Source organism: Mchenga conophoros, linkage group LG2, assembly GCF_057382185.1.
Source record: "Mchenga conophoros isolate Kocher_MC1m ecotype Shallow Benthic linkage group LG2, M_conophoros_male_GT1.1, whole genome shotgun sequence".
Classification (NCBI taxonomy): Eukaryota; Metazoa; Chordata; class Actinopteri; order Cichliformes; family Cichlidae; genus Mchenga; species Mchenga conophoros.
The window spans coordinates 34880429-34902389 of NC_140527.1; the positions used below are offsets into that span (position 1 = coordinate 34880429).

A 21961-nucleotide genomic window follows, 5' to 3' on the forward strand; every position below is an offset into this window, starting at 1 on the left:
TGAATTTGTGTCCATTAGAGTTGAATGAGACTGAAACTAATGAGGATTAATGTGAGTTAAGCAACATCTTAACCCGTTTGCATCATGACAGACTACAAATTTTGCAAGACAACATGCTGCTGGAAATGATTCCAAGCGCAGTAACGCATTAGTCACGCACAAAAGTTGGTGCGTGGGTCAAGACTCATGATACTTCTTTATTTTTTTGTCTTTTGTCCCAGAAAGCACCGCTGGTTTATTCTGTAAAATAAAAAATTTCCAAACACGTACACACACACACACACACACACACACACACACAGACTGTCGCTCTCTTCCACTCTCTAATTTTTGTCCACATTCCATTAACTTCCCTCTCTCTCTGGCTATAAATATCCCTGCATGTCAGATTGGACGAGAGCGAGGGCTTTAGTGGCTTTATGGAAAAGAAAAAAGGGGAGTGAGAGATGGGGGAGGTAAGTATAGATAGATGGGGGGTAAATGGGAATAGAGAGGGTAGAATGGGTGGGAGAGCTTCGGGATTTTGCGGGGGTTTGGTTTAAATGAAACCAGGTGTGTTGTGGGACCAGTGAGAGGGTGAAAAGATGTGGGGGCATGTGCGTGTGTGAATCTGCGAGTTGTGCCTGCGATTTGGACGGGTTTGGAATTTCGGTATTTGGGCCGCAGACCAGGAATTTGCATCCTGGGGGGTCAGGGAGAGGGGGTTTGGGGAGTGGAGGATGGCAGTGCAGGGGGCCAGAGGGGGGGTAAGGGGGCTGTTCCTCTCCTCCCTTTCTCGCTCTCTCTCGCCTCTGCCTGTCTTGCTCGCTCCCTCTCTCTCCCTCTCTCTTTCTCTCTCCCTCCCTTTCCATGTGCTCAGCTGCTCCAGCTGTCGGTCTCCCCACTCACTCTCTCTCTCAGGGTCATACAGGCAGGAGTTTAAGGGACCACTTCTGTACGCCAACTCGGCTGGGACGACCGCAGCCGGCAGGAGGGACACACTGGTCAGACGGAGACTGAGAGACAGAAGATTCCTCTGTGAGTTTTCCTGTGCTTCTTTAGCCTCTTACACATATCAAAGAATGGCTGTTTGTTAAAGAGAGACTTGCTGGATGACTTACTACGTTTTGCGAGCATTTTAGGGAGAAGTAAGGGAGGTGAGATGTACCTCTTACCCACTTTTTCTTGTACAGGCCATACACGTCACACTTGCACCACTGCCCTGCTCTCTGCTCTGCTCTCCCAGCTGCACTTGGCTCCTTATGAGAGCCAAGATAACGTGGCTAACTGTGTCTGAGTAGTTTACTTCTTGGCTCTGACTGTAATATGGGGTTAGACAGGAAGAGAGGCAGTGAGTCACAGGGCACATGTTATCGTACTGTAATATTGCAAAATCCTTCCGCCTCATCCCTCTTGTACAACTTTCAACGTCAGTGTCACAAGATCAGTTTAGTCTCTAGGTGGGGGAAGTTCAAAATCTGAAACACAAACAGTCAACATGTAGACGAGTTCTCTAAACCTGGATGACCTCACAGTGCACAACTGCTGTTTCACTTTTTGTGTAATCAATTTCCTGCAGGTAAAAGCAGATGTTTCCACTTTAAGGTGGGGATTAGAAAAAGCAAGCATGTCAAAGTTTTCTGAACTCTAACACAAAAGCATCACATGTTAGAGTTCAGGAGGAACATGTTTTACCTTGTGAGTGAGTTTCTCCGACAGGGCGTTATTTCTGTCTTTACCTGTGGAGCTTCCCGGAACAGAAGTCAGGCCGAGTGTGAGATGGAGACTCCCTGATTGTGGATATGCAGGTTCACTGCCACAAATGTAACTGAGCACAGCTGGTGGAGCGCGCTGGGTCACCGTGTTCTCAGGCTGCTCCACGCACAGCCAAGCACATCAACGCAAACTTTGTGTATACACTACAACAAGTGACCATCCTGGAGTCTAAACTCTGTGTGTGTGTGTTCCAGCTGTTGGTCTTTTTTTGGTTTCCATGTGGTCACTGATATAAGCCGCCTGACATTTTACTTGTTAAGCTGTTCTGAATGTGTGAATTTAAAAATGGGTCACCTGGCAGTCCTGAAGCTGAGCCAAGTTCCAAATACTTCATTAAGTATCGATGATTTGTATTTTTTTATTTTTGTGGGCTAGTAAATGGTAGACTTGTATAAAAAAGAAGCCCACCACAAGTTCCCAGAGTCCAAGATGTCGTTTTCAGATGTCTCATTTTGCCCCACTAATAATCAAACCCTGCTGCATATTTGGGTTACTTTCGTATTGACAGAAAAAGCAGGGGAAACTGCATATTTGTGTAGTTGCTTTCACTGTTTTGCTGGAAAACGAGTCATGAAAATTCTTCCTGATTCATTTTCTATGGATTGACTCATCAGTTATTCAAATCATGTATTTTCCCTGTCAGTGGTGGTCGAATGCAGACAATGAAGTTCTGTATCAGAGCCGCATTCTCTGACATCCTCCTACACATCCTCCAAAGGGATGGGAGGTTAGGGAAGAGTGGCTGGAGGTCTGGCACCAGCTGTCCTCTTATGTGAACTGTGGGGGGTTTCCCAGAACCCGATACTCTGGGAACCACTGTAGTGGCAGGGCATCCCAGCTGAGAACTGGTGCCCACATCCTTGCCACGGGCATTCCAGAGATCTGCCGCCACTTGATCTCCAGCAGCAGGAGGGAAACACCCATGCATCCTTGCTGCCCACACTCAGTAGCCAGTGAGTGACTGGACCCCAGTCTGATGGTCAGTTTGTTTTTGGGTGGTTTCGGGTCAAATTCTTGCTGGTTGTAAGTCACTGTTGGGCCAATTCAGAGAGATCACGCACTGCGGCTGTCTGATTGCGCGATGGTATGCCTTACCGTCTGAGCTTACAGTGTGAGAGCATATTTTTCTGCTTTTCACCACTCAAAGGTCACGGTGATGTCATTCCTCGAGTATTTCGGGGTGTCCAAGTCACCCTGCGGCCTTCTGTTTGTCTCAGCCTGAAATAAAACAATAAGCAATGCCTGCAAATGTGGCCTCGGGAGTTTATATCAGAGCGTGAGTGTATGCACGTAGACAGGCAGTGATTATGACCTTCCTCCCTGTATTTTAACTGGCGCTCACTCACTTTGCAAACAAGACTTGCTTAGGATTTTTTTATTACTTCAATTTGTCTGTTTTTTTCCCCGTGTCTTTTTGGTCTGGCGGAGATGGAACGGGCAACTTGTTTATGTTTAGGCTCAGCTTAAACACTTATAGCTTCTTTCAGGAACATTAACTGAAGGATGGTTGTGTCATTGCTGCCAGAGAGGCCCAATCCATCACCAATGAACCATGCAATATATATTTACCTTAGAAATACACTACATGGTACAGAACAATGTATTAAAGTAAAAATAGTAATATCAAAAAATATTCTACTATAGGAAAAAATCTTGCAAGAGGTGTGGGTAAAAGACCCCTGTGCATACAGTACTAAGACATCAAAGATAGGGCTCTTAAATAGTGGCCACAGAGACCCTTATATTTTGATAATATATTATAAACATTTAGTCTAAAGCATACTGGAAGTTGATTTAAAGAGGCTAATATGGCAGTTAAATGGTCATGGCTTTTAGTTCTTTACATTCTCATGTTGATTAATAGTGTTTTGGTTAATTTGTTCTACAATAATCCAGGCAGATAAAATAAAAGTGTTTATAATGGACTGATTTATGGTTTGTATATTGTCTATTTTTACTGAACAACAAAAAAGCCAGTTGAATTACTTAATCTAAAAGTAACCAAGATTTATGTTTTACATACATCCAGGCAGGGTACACCATAGACAGGTACTGAAGTTGCTGCAGGACAAATATATTTTAGATTTTAAATCTATATCAGAAAATAGCCATAGTAACTGAAGCTTTAAAATAAATGTAGTAAATGTTGTGCAGATCTTTTTACCCTGCACTGGTCCATTGGTTTGATTGAACCCTGTAACCCTGTTTAATTGCACGACTCTGAAGTAGTCATCATCTATCAGTCTCTCGCATCATTCTGGAGGTAATCTGTCCAACTCTTCTTTCATTCATGCACGGCTCTCTGTTTGATTGTCAAACAGTTTTTCACAGTAATGCATAAAGACTATTAAAGGCCCACCACAGGATTTCAGTCATGTATGAATGGCCCAGCGATTATTTTCTTTTTCAGCCATTGTGTTGAAGATGTGCTGCTTTGCTTGATTTCATTGTCCTCTCCCATGATCCAGTTTCAGCCCAGCTCTAGCGGGCAGACTGCCTTACATCTGACTGTGGAATAACTTGGTATACAGGGGAATTCATGGTCCACTCAGTGACTGCAGGGTGCCCAAGTCCAAATAATTACCCCTCCACCACAGTGAGAGACAGTTACTATATGAGGCATTTGTGCTGATATTCTGTCTTTGGCCAAACATCTCCACTTTGGGCTGACCTGTCCAAAGGACATTATTCCAGAAATCTTGTGGTTTGTTCAAAAGCAACAAACTTAAGCTACAAAGCTACAAACATAAGCTACAAACTTTTTTTTCTTTCCCTTCCAAACAAGCCATACTTGTTCAGTCTTTTTCTTACTGGACTGCCATGAACTTTAACATTTAACTGAAGCCTGAAAATTTTAAGTTTCTGTGACCATTGCACAGATTGAATTTGCTTGTCAAACCGGGTTAATACACCAAAACGCTTCAGACCAGCAAACTGCCAAAACATCTGCTTTTATAGAGGTGGTCACAGCTGCTCATGATCACCTAATTCAGTCCATTTCATTATCAGCTCCTGGCTGCTACTTAAACTTTTAATTCTGATAGAAGCAGTAAAGGTGTTTTATAAAGTTCCATGAAAGCTTTCACAGAGCTTTAAATATTTCTTAAATAATAAAAGTGTGATTGCACATACTTTTTAAAAGATGTTCAGTTGCTTTCTCTGCACAGCTTTGCATATAAACCGAAACAAGCTCACTTAGACATATGACGACATGACATGTCCTATAATCCATAAAAATCCATAACGTTTTATAAGCAATGTTTTTGTTAAATAAAGATTCATTTACTGAGTACAAATGTTCCCTGTGAAATGCAGTTTAGCTGAAAGTGGCATAAAATTGGAAGTTACGCAAGTAAAGAACCAGAAATTCTACTTAAGTGGAGCATTTAATGTGTTTGGTTATTTTGGCAAAGACAGATTCCCCCGTCCGTTAAACAAGCATGACTCTGATTCTACATAAAATAAGTTTGGTAGGTGCAAACTAATGTAATCTGTGAGAGTGAAACAGCTGAGCAGGAGAGGCTTCTGTAAAAAAAAAATTTGATGTTTTGGCCTGGATTGATGCGGGCCCACCGATGCAGCGCTGATACACTGTAAACCGAACCTCTGGAGGCAGCGCTCACCAGGACTGTCACCCTGCCGGCTGCCAGCATGCAGACATAGAGAGCTTTCTGTGAGCAGCTAATATGAAAGTATTTCTGGGATGTTGACTTTGTTATTTTCAGCAAAAAGTTGGAGGACGTCACAGTGTTTATGTTCTTACCTGGCACAGTGATTCACTCCATTTATTCTCGCTGCGATCAAGGGGGAACTGTTTGGTTGTCAAACGGTGAACCGAGTCCAAGAAACGAACTGTTTGCATTCTGACTGACTTCTTAAAACTTGGCTCTGGTGCCTTTGCTTCCAGTTGATTTATCCATCTCAGCTGTGGGAACAGCTAACAGCACAGGAGAGTTTTGAGACAGAATCAAACCGTTTTTGTGATTTTTGAGTTTCGAATCTTGTCTTTTGATGTTTTTTTTTCTTTCCCCCCCACTCCTTCTTTCCCTCTGTCTCTCTCCGTGAACACAGATACCACTGCTCTGCACATCACAAAGGCTCGTCTTCAGGGCACCGCTACCTGCCTGATTGTTGTGTGTGTGCGCTTGTGTGCATGCTCCAGTCCGATCTCCCAATCTCCCATCAAATAGTGCATTAGTATGCAGGGTATTTGTGTGCCAATCTTGTGTGTGTGCATATGTGTGACTGTGCTCCTCCGCAGTGCGATTTCACAGCCACGTTCAGAAAGTGACACCTACACGGTAAGGATGGATGAATCTCTCTCCCTCTCCTACTCCGTTCTTTTTTATTAGCATCTCTTTTCCACACCTGTCACTTCACATTACAGGTTTTGTGTTGAAATGCTGGCCTCCAATCCTCTCTCTGTTCTTTCTTTGTGCTCTTTCTCATTGCCTCATCATCTTCTTGTTCAAAGTTCCACATAAATGTTCCCTTCTCAGGACTTTACAGTGTTCATTGCTGGGGTTAAATTTGGTTTTAATACCATGTTTCTTCAGGCCTCTGGTTTCTCTTTCCATGCAGGTTACAGCAGCATTTTTCCCTTGAATGATAATGACCCTTTTTCCAAACAGTGGCCTTAAATACTTTTTTTTGTTTTTTAGGGTGACATTTTGCTTTAGGAAAGTAGTTTACATGTCACAAATCCTCTAACAGAAGCAGGCTTCTTGTCTTTTTGGCTTAGCAGAGGAAACAAGTTTCTCTATCCTCCCCTTTTTCTTTTCGTTTTAATTTTTTTACACGTCTCACTACTGGGAAATTTATTATGTATTATGAATACATTATGCAACTACTTGGCACAGGGGGGCTGTTCACATCTTTCTTTCCATCATTTTCTCACACACACACTGTGTCTGCTGCGTTTTACAGGAATGCACAGATGGGTATCATTGGGACCCTCAGACTGAGCACTGCAAAGGTAAGGCTATGTTGAATCAAGTAACACCTTGATTCTCCTCTTGCTTCTATAATCTTGCCTTGTGTTTTACATTTCAATCTCCCATCAGACATAAACGAGTGTGAGACCATTCCTGATGCCTGCAAGGGGGAAATGAAGTGCTTCAATCACTATGGAGGCTACCTGTGCCTTCCCCGCTCTGCGTCACTCATCCCTGCTCCAGAGCCTCCTATTACACCCGCTGAGCCCTTAAACCCATGCCCTCTAGGCTACGAGCCTCAGGGAAACAGCTGTGTGGGTGGGTGTCTGGTTTGTTGGTCTGGGGGTTGGAGGTGGACAGGTGGCCGCAGGATCAGCGATTGTTAAGCATGTTTGTGTGTGTGTGTGTGTGGTTGTGTAAACTCATTGTTGGCGGCCACAGATTGTGAGGGACAGGTGGCTGCAACAGGTGTTAGGACTGGAGGCAGCATGTGGGTGCAATCTGTGAGGGTGTGAGTGAGCATGAGTCCACGGGAGGCGGGCAGACAGTGCAGGAATTTGGAAGATTTCACACGAGGACAGCTGCTGTGTTTTAAGACTTGTAGCGAGAAAGTGGCCTGCATGACACAGCAAACATGACTCAACATGATGTTCTCAGCTGCTGGGTGCAAGTGAGGGGAACGTAGTGGCCAGTGGCATGTAACACTCACACTGTATATGTCAGTCATGCTGCATGATGGTGTGTTCGCTCACAATAACAGCGTTTTAAACGTTTGTATCACCACACCCACAAACACAGACATCGATGAGTGCGAGAGACACGAGCACGACTGCCAACCCAGCCAGGAGTGCATCAACTCGGTGGGCGCCTTCACCTGCCAGTGTCCGGATGGATACCGGAAAGTCGGCACAGAGTGCGTTGGTGAGATATTTTGAATTTCACCTTTAATTGGTGTAATTAAGCTTAACTGGGCTATTATGCGTTTCTTTATTTTCTCTCCTATATACAATGGTGGATTTGAGTCTCAAATAATGAAGTCTGCATACATAAAAGTGTGAGCCAAGAAGTCAGACTTCAGACTGCTCTAAATGCCCAGTTTCCAACTGTTTTTTCTCTTCTTGTGGGAGCAAATGGCAGCTCAGCAAAGACCTCCTTATATGGAAATAAGGCGAGGCTTACAAGCACTCTGTTAACAGCCCATGGCCCTTTGAAACAGACAGAAATAAATAACAATTTGTTTGAACTGTGAATCATTCAAAGCTACAGAGTAAGAATATGAAGCTAGAAAAGAGCATCATAGCCCCCCCCCCCTCTGTGGCAATATGCCCAAAAATCTTTAGAAATTTAAATCTTGTTCTTAATAACTCTCGTTTGATATCGCAGATATCGATGAGTGCAGGTACAGGTACTGCCAGCATCGCTGTGTCAACGTGCCCGGCTCCTTCTCTTGTCAGTGTGAACCAGGTTTCCATGTGGCAGGAAACAATCGATCTTGCATTGGTGAGTTTTAAGAGTACAGCAGTGTGAGTAACAGTCCTGCATTTCTAATATTGACTAAAAAAACTCTGAAATAATAACAATTTAAAGTAAAAGTATGTTAGGTTAACATCGAGAATTGTAATAGTTGATGTGTAATGATGCCAGTTTTTTTGGATGTTTTTCTTGCAAATGTATACTGCTGCCTCCCTCTCTCAGTATCACTCCCCATTACTTCTTGTTAATGCTGTAGTTAATTTAAACTTCTTTATATTTGTTTGGTAGTTTAGGCTATTTTTTTTTTTTAAAATAATTAGCGCTTCAATAAAACAGTTAATTACATTAGTTGCATAGTTTTTGCCTAATAGTCCAATAAGTTGCCTATTCTGTAAAACAAAGGCTAAAAAAAACTTTCCAAATGCAAAATAGAAGCAAATGGCAATACTGAATTGCCCCCAAACTGTATGTGAGTACAGTTGTCACAGCTACTTTCAAAAGTATAATTGTTTATTGAGGCTTTGACCTCGGAAAAACTCAGCTGATCTCCTTCTTCTTCATCAAATCCATGTGAGTTAAATTTGATGGGATTTGGATTACATCATTATCTTATAACTCCACAACTGTCACTACATAATAAATCACGTTGTTCAAGTTTAATCGGTGCTTTGATTTCCAGAAGTTCATGACATCACCTTTTTCCACCAGATCCAGTCTTACGTTAAAAATAAAACTGGAAAACTGGATGTTCAACACACTGACATGAACACAGAGTTTGGGGTTTTTAACTTTATTAAAATCCTTTGATCCACAGCCTACAACTGACCTCAGATTCTCTGCTTTTCCTCTTTTCAGATGTGAATGAATGTGAGATGGGTGCCCCCTGCTCGCAGAGATGCTACAACACATACGGCACTTTCCTCTGTCGCTGTGATCAGGGCTATGAGCTCGGGCCCGATGGCTTTGAATGTAAAGGTAATGAAGGACAAAAGGAGCGACAGTGATAGTGCACGCTTATCCCTCTCAGTTTTTTTGCTACTTAGTGATCGACAATTAATAAAACCCAACCTTGTGAATTGTTAGACATCGATGAGTGCAGCTACTCCAGTTACCTGTGCCAGTACCAGTGTGTCAACGAACCAGGGAAGTTCTCGTGCGTGTGCCCAGAGGGATACCGACTGCTGGGCACAAGAATGTGTCAGGGTGAGTGCGCCCGCCTCCATTTCCTCCTGAAACTAACACCTTCCCCTCTGTGCTCTCAGAGTCACAAATGGTGCACTGAGTCAATGCCTATTCATCCTTGTTCTCGAGCCCCTGTCTGCTGTTCAGCGAAACATCACAAGCTGTTTGCTCGCTTTAGATATAAACGAATGTGAAACGGGAGAACACGAGTGCACGGAGACGCAGAACTGCGTGAACATCCACGGACGATACCAGTGTGTGGACAAGAACAGCTGCCAGGAACCTTACATCCAAGTGTCTGACAAGTGAGTGACACTTCGTGAAAGCTTCTGTGTGCGTACGCGAACACGCAACTCCACACACCTTTTCTCAATTACTCAAATATGTGCTGGCCATCGGCTCCGAGTATAATCAGCCCCTGTGCTGAGTTTGGCTCAAACTCTAAGATTACCCCAATTACTTTTTCCACGTACGAGTCCAGCTTTTCAACCTTTTCGTTTGAATGTGTTCCAATGCAATAAGAAAACCATTACATCTGTGAACAAGTGCTGGCTCAGGAACAGGTGTGGGTCACTATTAACATATCCCTGAAGATTTAGTAGTATAAGATGATTTTTAGAAAAACATGAAGGAAAAAAATGGCCACTGTTCAATATTTGTTTAGGTTTTAGCCCTTTGCTCTCAGTCATACTACTCCCTCTGTTGGCTCATTTTCTAACTGCTCATGATGTTTTCCTACTACTAACGCACAACTGTTCTCTTAACTGTAACTGTTTGCTCCTCTCTGTGTGCATTTGTACATCCAGCCGCTGCGTGTGCCCCGTCAACAACCCCGCCTGTCGAGAGCTGCCTTTCTCCATCGTGCACCGCTACATGAGCATCACCTCCGAGCGCTCCGTCCCCTCGGACATCTTCCAGATCCAGGCTACCAGCGTCTCTGCGAGGGCTTACAACACCTTCCGCATCCGCTCCGGTGATGAAAACGGAGACTTTTACATCAGGGTGAGGAGAGTGGGATCCTGTAATCACAACACCAGATGTCTTTAGGTCTAAATACTAACTTTAGACTGGTAATAACAATAATAATAATAACAATAACAGTTGCATCGCACTTCACAGTTTGAATAAAACCACACTTGAAAAATAAGTATACATGTTCCAGCATACAGACACAGAGGAAACATATGGTCTTATATTTATTCCCATATACACACTTTCATCCAGGACCAAAAATAATGGTTAAAGAAAACCTATCCTATAAAAATAAGTGTTTAAAACAAACCACTGAATCAGCTGACCTAAGAGCGTGAAACAGTTAAGACCCTGATCACATGATAGGAGAGGCTGACCTCAATAACTGAGTTATATACCCAGGAGCCTGGACATGTAGATTTTATATGCTATTAGTACAATTTTAAAAGGCAAGACTCACTTATTTTAAATCTACTATGTGTTTGGCATTGAGTATTTGTTTTCCCCTGCACATGTCCATCATCTGAGCCTCGCCTCTCTAACTTTGTCTCCAAACTGCTCAACCTGAGCTTTCCCTCTGATGAGCTCATTTCTAATCCTGTCCATTGAAAACCTCAACATCTTCAGCTCTTCCTCATGTATTTTCATCAGTGCCACCATCTCCAAACCATCTTTTAAACTGTCCTTTTCATAGTTGACCCCCAGTAAAACTTGATAAGACATGTAATGTTGGGTGTTTTGGGTGCAATGCCCACACACCCACTAAAATCACTGAAACCTCCTCCACAGACACACAAAACAAAGGTACGATAAGTAACCTAATCTCACATTGTTTCGACTTTCATAAGCACACGTGGTTCATTACACGTATTTCTTCTTTATTTTTTCGCTTGGACTTCTTAATGTGCCGCCTGTGTTCTACTTTCACCTCACTCGTCTAGTTTTCTAGCTCCTGTTTAGGGCAAAACGGACTCTATTACCATTTTTATTGGTACATGTACTTTGGTAAGCGCAGCCCAGTGTCAACCTGAGGAGAATTTTAATCAGCTGGAATAAATGAAAAACAACTGTGTGGATGTGCAGATTCTTGAAAAAAGAAAGAAGAAGCTCACCTCATATAGAGGTGATGAGACGTTTTAAAAGAAGACACTTTGACATGTGACAGTGAGAAGAGCACCAGTGTAAATGCCACTCTGCTTTAACACTCCATTATTTTCTGTCTTCCCCAGCAAATCAATAACATCAGTGCCATGCTGGTGCTGGCCCGTGCCGTGTCAGGGCCCAGAGAGTACACGTTGGACCTGGAGATGGTGTCCATTAACCCCCTGGTCAACTACCAGAACAACTATCAGACAAGCTCCGCCCTCAGACTCTCCATCTACGTCGGGCCGTACACCTTTTAAAGAAGAAGAGCTGGAGGTGACACGGAGAGCGAGACACAGACACAAACAAGGAGAAAGAAGCTGTAAAACACAAGTGGTGGATGCAGTTCAACCAGTCACTGTGATGTTAAACTAATAGCTTTTTATACTGTGTTGTCCACGGAGAGTGACAGTTTTCTGTCTGCCCTCACTATGTGTAAAAATATACATGCAGTACCGTATGCAAACACATTGTAGCAGCAATGTCTCACAGATAACCAGCAGCCTTAAAATAATTAGTCCTGTCAAAGTCATTCCCCATTTTCCTGTTATCATGTTTACGGTTATTCAGTCATTCGTGTAGAAAAGAGGTTTTTCTGCATTCATGGCGATAACGAATCTGTGTGACATATTTTCTGTCTGCCTTCAGGTGGAATGATTCACGCCGGGCGTCACCAGACTTATCCGTTTCACAGTTTACACCCTTATCTTCTTCTGTTTGTCACTTTATTCTTGTCAGCCCTGTTTCCTGTTGACAGACGTGATTCAGTAACCACTCACATCAGACCTCAGCACCCACGCTCCTCCTTCGCCCGCCGCTGTTCATTTCCCGATGAAATCTCCGCCACTGTTGTTCCTGAGTGTTGTACTTTGTTTTTTTTGTTTTTTTTTTAATTTTTGTTTTTAAGATTTGAACCCAAATAAAACAATAAACCCTTTCAACCATGTGTCAAGAACTAAATACAGTTTCTTTATTTCAGGTCCCTGTGGAATTTCTAGCACGCTTAGCGAGCTGAAACAAGTACTCGGTTTACTGATAAATTAATTGGTGAGGATTCTTTTAACCTTTTATATATTATATAATGGATTATGTTTGGGTTTCAACTGCAAAATGGAGCGCCATAAAATTAAGGACTGGTCAGCAGATCATAAGTATTAGAAAACCTAATATTTTCTGACAAGCATAGTGAAGCACTGGGAAATTTTTTTGTACTTCTTTATTGAACCCACACTATCCCGTTAATCCTGATCAATTAATTTTTTTTCCTTTAGGAAGAAAAGAAGAAAACAAAAAGTCTATTTAAGGTATAAACCTGACCATTGTGTCACTTGCTGGGTTGCCACTGGTGGAAAAACCACTATTACCAGTGAGGGTTTTCCATCCCTCAGTTTCAAGAAGCTGTAATGAGCCCGTTACTCGACAGACTGCCTGTCTACATCACATAATTCATACTTTTTTTTTTTATCAGCCGGAAACCCAAGTGATGTTTTTATTATTTCTTGTCTGGGTTCAACACAAAGACATATACTTTCTATTCAGTGATAAGAATCGGATTAATAAAATACATCCAACAACTTTTATGACCAAAATATGTACTATATCTTCTCTACAAATGACCAAATGATCTCACCCCTGCCTCTCTTTCTTTATCAACAGCCTGCTCTCTAATGCACTCTTCCGAAATCCTGCCCATCCTGTCTGCTCAAAATGAGAAACATTAAACGCTCAACTTAGAAAGTTCCTTTCGTTTTCGCCTCTACTTCTTTGGTGTACTATATCTATTGCTTTTTAAGCTCAGCCACCTTCGCTGCTCGTTTCATTTTCACAATGAGACCTGTTTTACTGTCGCCACATTCCTGTTGTGTTGAGGACACATTCGCTTTTCCAGGCTGTTAACTACTCTCACCATGTCAGTTGTGATTTGTGTGGTTCAAAATGTGAACGCCCAACGTGGGGCTCGAACCCACGACCCTGAGATTAAGAGTCTCATGCTCTACCGACTGAGCTAGCCGGGCTTACAGAGAGATATACAGTTAGCCATTTTGGCTGTAGTAGCCTAACAAAAAGCTAGTTAGCCTAGCTGATAGACATATATTCAAAGCAGCCAAATACCTAAAGAATGCATCAATAACAATTAAGAGAAGTGAATAAAAAGAAAATTACCCGTTGCACAGAAGAAAGGACCTAGTCACAAAGACCACAACAGTTTTCTCTGCTATGCTGTGAACCCGTTTTTTCTGCCAACATGGTGAGAATGGACTCCTTGCTGCCACCCTCAAGTGGCCACTAGAGGAACTGCAGTTGTTTGTACTTAAACGCTTGGGAGTTTCTGCTTGCCATCAAACAAATGAGATGCTTCACTGGACTGACTGATTGGTATGCCTGCTTAACTGACCCTCCTCCTGTAAGTAGCAGTGCAGTGTCTACACAGGACCGTCTCCCGCACAGTGGGGAGTGTCTTCAAGCTGACATTTAATTGCACTTTCCCACAAACAAGGAGTCCGGAGCAGAGTTTTATAGCTGCGCTGCATCTGCCAGGTCTGATCATGGCTGAGCAGCTGACGTACTGCTTCATCTATATGACCTCTAGAGTTCATCCTCCCTCTTTTAGCCTTACAGATTCTTGCTAGTTGAGTCAGAAAGTTTTAGACATTGCTCTCTGACCTAATCCCTACTCCTACCTGAAGCAAAGACCAGCACTCCAAACCTGTCCCACTGTATCCCTCTGTCTGCCCCGTGACCCTTCACGGCAAAGGAAAAATGATGGTTTCATCTCACTTTGTATGTCAGGAACTATATGAGTGCAGGCAGGTCTACAGGGTCATCTCAAAAACTGCTGTTTTGCTGAGTTGGACCACGACAGCGAGAACAACTCACACAGTGTGCTCAAACGTCCCGGAACCACCTCCTCTTTACCTGCACCCACACACTCAGCACGAGCCTCCCAAGAAAGACGTGTACAGAATGTGCTCCTGTTTTCAACATCATGGCAGCTTTCAGCCAGCTCTCCAAAACAAACTCAGTAATGAAAGACAGAGAAACTGCTCTCCCTTTTTGTTACATTCATTAATGATACGGATATTCTCTATATCTACACAAAGAAGAGGCAGATGCATCTCATACGCGCCTCCTAACATCCTCAGGACCTCCAGCCTTGTTTTAGTCAAACACCATTGGAGCTCTGCTGCATCTGCTCCATTTTTACTGTCACAGCAACTTCACTGGAGCAGTAACTGATTCTCCTGACCCACAAAAAAGAAAAAAAACCGAGGAAAAACAGACAGAGAGAGGGAGAAAAGGGAGCGAGAGAGGGGGAAGCCCTTATTTCACAGTCCACTGTTGTTTTCTCCGCCCAGTCCTACACACAAACACACTCACACACCGAAACACCACGCACACCTCCCATCTGTCCTCAGTGGGGGGGCGGAGAAGGAGGAGGAAGATGGGGGGTGGGGGTGATGATGACTCACCCACTGCCCTGTTTTATGTAATCGGAGCAGACAGGCTTAAGCCACCAGGGGGCAGCAGATCCTGCAGATCTCATCTGCAGCAGGCCAAGAATAGCAACAACCAGAGGAGACGGTGCTTGGTTTTATAACCTAATTTACTATCGGGCCTACATTTTCTCCCATTTTCAGCGAGTCATGCACCTGTAGGAGGAACAACTGATGGGAACTTTGTCTACTTTTCACAAATAATGTACTGTACAGCAATTTAGAAGCTCATCCCCCCCCCGCCGCCCCGCTCCCTTTGTATAACCTGGCATCATATGATGGAGAACAAACATGTGTCGGGTGATGGTGTTAAAGAGTGCAGCAGAGTAGGAGGTGTGTGTGTGTGTGTGTGTGTGTGTGTTCAGTTAAGGGAAGAGTAGCCCTGGCATTTCCTGTTGGCATTCACACAGAAATAGACCCCGACAGGGGCAGACAACATAATGGGTGAATTTCTCAGCAGGACTGGGGTTCAGTGGGTAAGCCGGCCTCTGGGCTTCACCCGCAAAATTTTACTGAGCGTGTCACAAATCTGCAATAAAGAGAAGGTTCATAAATGACTACAAATAGGTGCAAAAAAGTCAGAAGGGGATGCAAAATTCCCACAGAGACACCCAAGAGACAATAAAGTAATACAAAATAACCAAGAAATGATCCAATATGACAAGAAATGATCTCAACTAACATAAGGTGAAAACTGGGTTAAAGTAGATGACAGATGCCAGCAAACACGCAGACAAAGACATAGAGCAGCTAAAAGAGCCCCAAAAGATGAAGACGATGATTAGAATGAAGCACAAACGTCTGGGATGGTGTAGATGGTGTAGCGAGGCCTTGTGTATGTCTCATAATCCATATTTGCGGGGTGTAATGGTTCAAAGGATCCACAGGAGAGTGCGTGAGTAGATTTGTGCGTGCATCCAGCATGTATTTATGTTTATGTGATTATATATATGTGTGAGTGCAAGGTGTGGGTGTTTACATAGGAGAGCATGTGTTTGAGAGTGTCAGTGCCCACACAGATGAGGGGGAGGAGTGTTTGGGGTGGCAGAGGGGAGTGTTGGAGCATTTGGGCCTCAGTTTTTTTGGCTCCATGGATGGAGTATGATCTCATTTCTGGGCAAGCCGTGCCCCGTAGGCCGCAGTGGGGGAATGGTGTGGGTGTGGAAGCTCAAAATTGAAGCTTCATGTGGTGGTACCAACCACTTAAACGCAATGGAACAAACATGGCCGACAGAAATGCTTTCTTTCCATGTCGTACAATCATGCTCTGTTCCTCAATTTGAGACACGTTGCCATGATGGAGGAGCAATCTTTTCCCCTTTGATCTCCTCCTGTTGCATTACAAAAAGCTCTCAAAGCCTCCCCCTCCACTACACTACAATGCAGGTATTATATTTATGAATGAAAGAGCGAGGTGGAGTGTCATTTCCCTCCACCCACAACCCCGAACACTGAATGAGTTCATTAATGAAAAGAGCGGGGAGCGAAATCTGCAGGACATGAAAAACAGGATGCACAGTACAAGGAGGGCTGAGTGATTAGAGAGTGGAAATTAGTGAGGGCATGAGGCAGGAAATGGCTCTCTCCTCTGGATATTTGCATGGAGTATATATAGATATATGGAGAGGGGTGATCAGCGGGGGAGGGCAATTATGAAATACAACATAAACAATAGCATCAAGGACTAATTTAAAAAAACTAAAAAAACAAGACATGGTTCTGACTCTGGATACTGCCATTTACAGACAGGTTATAAATCAGACATTGTTTTGTTCCACAGAAACAACACAGGTTCATAAACAGAGTGCATTAATGTACTAATGTATTGCATTTTTGGATGCAATCAAACATCTCTGATTGGAAATAAAAACATAAACCCTAAAGATGGTTTAAACTAAGTGCAGTCCTTGCATCACTAATAATATCTCGGGCTGTGTACAGCAGGAAAGATTGCAGAGTAGACCAGCTTTGCAAGAAATAAAACCACTCCATTAAAAGGAAAAAAAAAAACAAGTAATTTTAAGTCCCATCCCTTTATTTTTGGGCTCTATTAGTGTGGCTTTGCAAGATTAAAAGTAAAAATAAATAAATAAAATATTTACTTATCTTATGGTGGGCCTTGGTACATCCCTCCAGTTGATCCACTATGTTAGCTCCTCTCCCTTTTAAAACCACCTTCCCTTTAAGGTAACTTACTTCTAAATGGTTGGCTGTCAAAAACAGAAGGCTTGAATTGGAGGTGGGTGGAGCCCAAACTCCCAGGGTTACTTTTAGATGGTTTGGTACATTGAGTTTGGTACAGTGACATCATGCAAAGCCAAGAGTAGATAGTCGGACAGTCTGGAATTGATCATTTAGAGCAGTTAAAGCTCTAGGACCAGAGTTTGTATGTTCTTCCTGTGTCTGCATGGGTTCTCTCCCAGTATCCTTCCTCCCATAATGCAGATAGGTTAAGCTAATTAGTGATTAATTGGTTAGCCCTGCAACAGACTGGTGACCTGTGTAGGATGTACCCCGCCTCTTACGCTATATAACAGCTATGATATGCTCCAGCGCAACTGTGACCTTGAATTAGATAAGTGGAAAAACAACTTGAACATTTATTTTTGTAACTGTATATATGTGACAGAAAATGAGTAAACACGTATATTGCATGCCAAACTGGTGTGAGGTTTATCAGTAGTTTATTTATTTTTCCTAAAAACTGAGAATTAAATTATTAGGTTGTGCATTACGGTGTGAATAATACTATTTCAGTAGATTGTATTATGATGACATAGTGGGGTCAGGGGTAAAAACACTTATTAGCAATGCCCAGATATTGTAATACCTCTCTAAAGTAAGAACCTGAACCCTTCACATTAAGAGGTTGGAGACTCTGAAGAATTCTTCCTTTTAATATATGATAGTAACTCTTACATTTAATTTGATTCTTAAAAGTCTTCTAGTTTTTTTGTCTACTAGTTTTTTTTCACTATATATAAAAACTTTATTTAACAAACTACTTTTTTCATACTCTCAAAGATTTTGTGCTTAATTTCTCCTGAATGTCCTGCAAATATGTTTTAAAATGCTTTTAAAGACGATCTGGCTAGAGAATGACATTTGAAAATTAGCCCGTTAGCTAAGAGTAGGTAATTGCCCCGAAGCTAATCAAATAAATAAACAAAATACACCTTCACAAGGATATATTTAAAGACAGATAAACTGAGATAAGGTTACTGCATTAATATCTTTAAGGTTAAACTTCACTGTGCTATAAAATCTTGAGCTAAATGCTAGAGCTAGCATGGTAACATGCTAACAATCATAGATTTAAAAGGTAATTTAACATATAAAACACATGCATTCCTACTAATAATAACATGGAAGATACAAAGGAAAACCACTATTTTATATTTATATATCACCCAGTATTTTTTTTTCTCTGTGTGTATCTTTTTCTGTACAACAACACCAATATTTCCATAAATAACGGGTGCGGATAAAATACAAAACTTACGAAAGATAAAGAAAACAAAGTGTCTAAGGCTCAAAATTCAAAATTTTACAGTTGAGTTGGTAGATAAAAGTAAATATTTTGTGCAGACTTTTACTTAGAATGGCAGCATTAAGTTACTATCTATGCGTTCTCCACACAGAGTCCCATGAATTAGGCTAATTACTAAAGATACTCATTAGGGAGCTCGAATAAGTTAGATAAAATATTTATAAAAGCCTAAATGCTATTAAAACTATTATAAATGCCTTTGTAGAAGACAGTGAAATAAGAGGGAAAAACCCCTAATGCAGGAAAAAAGAAATATGTGTATCAACAGTTTTCTGTCAATGTGACTGTAAGGATTCTACCATTCTCATAATGACTGAATTAATGATAACATTTTTTTTGCACTCATAAGGCTTTCTATGTTAATCATGCTGGTTTACCATGGTAGTGTAGAATTTATTTATTTCTGCAGGTAAAATTGTTGAACAAAATGAAGATTTTATTCAAAATTGCAAAATTAAAAAAGAAATCTGGGATAATCGCTCTATCAATCTGAACAGGAAAAGTGGATGTATAGATAACTGTTGCTAGCCTGGTTATATGCGTTCAATGACCTCTTTGTTAGGTGCACCTATTCAACTGCTTGCTACCAAAAATATCAGCTAATCCTATGGTAATTCAATAAATGTAGGTATGCAGATGTATTTAAGACGACCTGCTGATCTTCCAACTGAGTATCAGAATGGAAAAGAAAGGTGATTTAAGTGACTCACGTGCTTTACAACACAACCATTGCTAGGGTTTACAGCGAATGGTCCAAAAAAGAGAAAATATCCAGTGAGCAGAAATGCTCTGGTTGAAAAAGTCGTGGTAATCCCAGAGGTCAGAGGAGAATGGCCAGACTGCGTCAAGCAGATAGAAATGCAACAGTAACTCAAGCACTCGAAACAGCCAAGGTATGCAGAAGAGCATTTGTGAACACAACAGGTTGAACTACACTGGCAACATGGTGGCACAGTGATAAGGACTGTTGCATCACAGCAACAAGACCCTGAGTTTGACTCCACCGTCTGGCTGGGGCCAGAGGTTTGCCCTGTGTTTGTGTGGATTCTGGTTTGAACCAACAGCCCAAAGACATGCAGAATAGAATGGATTGATGTGCTACAGCAGCACACTGGGTGCCGCTCCTGTCTGCTAAGAACTGTAAACTGAGTCTACAATTCCAAGCCTGCTCAGAACAGTTTTCATTTCTGCTGCGATATTTGGCATAAACTCCATCCTCCCTTGTATCAATGGTTCAGGCATGCAGTATTGTTGTAGATGATATTTGCACTCTCTGGGCTCCACAGCACCAGTTGAACATTGTTTAAAAACCACAGCCTGTCTGAGTATTGTTGCTGAGCATGTCTATCCCTTTATGCCCACAGTATACCCATCTTCTAATGGCTGCTTGCAGCAGGATAACTCATTATGTCAAAAAGCTCAAATCATCTCAAACTGGCTCCCTGAACATGACACGTGACTGTACTCAAACGGCCTCCACATTCAGCAGATCTAAATACATACGATTAAGACCTGTAAGGTGTACCCATTGAAGTGTCCACTGACTGTATTTGTCAACAGCGACTCCATTTTCTAATCTAGCGAGTTTGTGGCTTTTCTGTTATTCAGTGGGATATTCTTCTCTGTAAAACTGATCATTAGAGCAGACGTGACTCAATGTTATAAGACAGGAGCTTACATGTGAAACGCTCTAAACTGTCATTCTGTAATACAACAAGAGTCACTTCTTATTAGCTCTGGAAATAATTATCTTATCAGTCTGGTCCAATTACAGGTTCAATTGCTGGGTTTGTTCACTGCCTGGGGTCAATGCAATCTCCCGCGAACACCCTGGGAATTCAGAGCGGGGTATAGCAGCGAGCAGGATATTGGGTCACGTGTCAGTGATTAACAACAGTGTTAATTAAAAATATGACTGTTCAGGAGTCTGCACACACACCATGCGCTGTGAGGGAAAACCATGCTGCGATACAGGTGCAAACAAGAACACAGAGCCCCGTTCAGAAGCACGCAGACAACTTCTTGCAGCTTCTTGAGCTGTTCGATTACATAAAAGCAGCGGAGATAGATTTATACAAGGCTCCGAGCGAGACCCGTGTCTACTTTACTTCCAGTTTCTTTACTCATTGCGTAAATGTGGTTACCAAGAGACGTGTTGCTATGGGTGTGTGGGTGTAGAGCGGCAAAAGGGACCGATGCTGAAAAGACATTCAGCCCTGAGAAAAATAACAGAAAAGAAAAAAATGAAAGGTATGTGAACTGCAGGAAACAGAAGGCTGGAGAGAGTTTCTGTGAATCACAAAACACAAACTGACTGTGAAAGAGATACTTGGGCAGCTGCTGAGGCGCTAAAAAAAACAACTCAGTATGAACTCTCCAGAGTACTTGAATAGTTACTTTTCAAAAACATACGGTGTGTGAATAAACTATGATCTATAGATCGATTTTGTAAACTAGATTTTACACTCTGGCTGTGTGTGAAGTTGTAGAAATTAGCCTTGATTTTGCAAACAGTAACACAAACTTATCCATCGCAAACACCAGGGTTGACAAAAAAAAAGGTTTCATTAACAGACAAATTATCCTGTTGATAAGGAAATAATAAATAGAGGATGAGGCCCACATGTTCTCAAGATCTCAAGTGCTGCCAGACAAATTATGTACCACCCACTGCAGGGTTAGCGGTGATGCACAGGGAAGTATCGTCTGTGCTAATACCTCTACTCAAGCTAATTTGACCTTTGCTTGTTCTAATGGAGTAACAGACCAGAGTACTTTGTCCACCGTTGGATTTTAATCAAGTGTTACCGTCACAGTGTAAAGATCCCAGGAAGAAGCTGCTGGATGGCTGTAGATGATTGGATTTCTAATAAATTGAAGTCAAACTAATCTTGGTTTTAGCACCTGTATAAACAAACTAGGGCATCAAAAGTAAAGGTTATTTGATCCACAGCCCCCCGTCTACACTGGCACATTGTTACAGACACCACTTATCCATTCATTTCCTCAACCACCTCACCATTTCAACCCAATTCGAGGGCAATCTAAATGGTAGAACTATGTCAAAAGCTTTAAAGCGTCACACAGTTGGTGTAGATTTGTCAGTTGCACATTCACGGCCTGAATCATGAATCAAGTGACATCTTCTGCTCCACCACATCCCAAAGGTGCTCCATTGAATGGAAATTTGGGGTATGTGGAGGCCATCTGAGTACAGTGAGCTTGTGGTCATGTTCATGAAACCAGTTAGAAATGATTTGAGCTTTGCGACATGGGCACGTCCGTAACCATATTCAGGCAGACTGTGGTGTGTAAACAATGCTCACCTGGTGCTAAGGGGGGTGAAGTGCGCTTTAAGATTCGAAGTGCTGTGCATTCATAGATGCGCATTCCTAATATGATGGGCTGACATCATAGCAAACCCTATGAATTAAGAATGGGATTTCACTCAAGCTCAT

General features: G+C 42.2%; 1 protein-coding gene, 1 long non-coding RNA gene and 1 other non-coding gene across 4 annotated transcripts; 1 reads left to right on the plus strand and 2 right to left on the minus strand.

Annotated features, from left to right (window-relative positions):
- Positions 1 to 816: 816 nt before the first annotated feature.
- Positions 817 to 12405, plus strand: efemp2a (EGF-like fibulin extracellular matrix protein 2a). Of its 2 annotated transcripts, none has more exons than XM_085243004.1 (12): positions 817 to 1017; positions 5827 to 6056; positions 6682 to 6730; positions 6819 to 7007; positions 7488 to 7610; positions 8073 to 8189; positions 9018 to 9137; positions 9246 to 9365; positions 9523 to 9649; positions 10151 to 10346; positions 11546 to 11735; positions 12108 to 12405. In XM_085243004.1, the coding sequence occupies exons 2-11, from the start codon at positions 5955 to 5957 to the stop codon at positions 11717 to 11719; spliced, it is 1317 nt and encodes a 438-aa protein (XP_085099130.1). In that variant the 5' UTR covers positions 817 to 1017; positions 5827 to 5954; the 3' UTR covers positions 11720 to 11735; positions 12108 to 12405. The 2 variants fall into 2 exon arrangements, with proteins under 2 accessions (XP_085099130.1, XP_085099137.1); XM_085243011.1 differs by having other exon boundaries at positions 12198 to 12405.
- Positions 8937 to 13816, minus strand: LOC146582480 (uncharacterized). The gene is made up of 3 exons (XR_014888010.1): positions 13623 to 13816; positions 11429 to 11729; positions 8937 to 10363 (listed from the first exon to the last, which is right to left on the minus strand). It is a non-coding gene; the product is annotated as an uncharacterized LOC146582480 (long non-coding RNA).
- On the minus strand, positions 13402 to 13474 carry trnak-cuu (transfer RNA lysine (anticodon CUU)). Its single transcript has one exon. It is a non-coding gene; the product is annotated as a tRNA-Lys (tRNA).
- Positions 13817 to 21961: the final 8145 nt, after the last annotated feature.

Bases quoted from the DNA above. Each gene is read 5' to 3' on its own strand.
- efemp2a (XM_085243004.1), top strand. From the start codon at position 5,955: ATGCAGGGTATTTGTGTGCCAATCTTGTGTGTGTGCATATGTGTGACT. The intron at 6,057-6,681 runs GTAAGGATGGAT...TGCGTTTTACAG, and splicing joins CAGAAAGTGACACCTACACG to GAATGCACAGATGGGTATCA. The intron at 6,731-6,818 runs GTAAGGCTATGT...ATCTCCCATCAG, and splicing joins TCAGACTGAGCACTGCAAAG to ACATAAACGAGTGTGAGACC.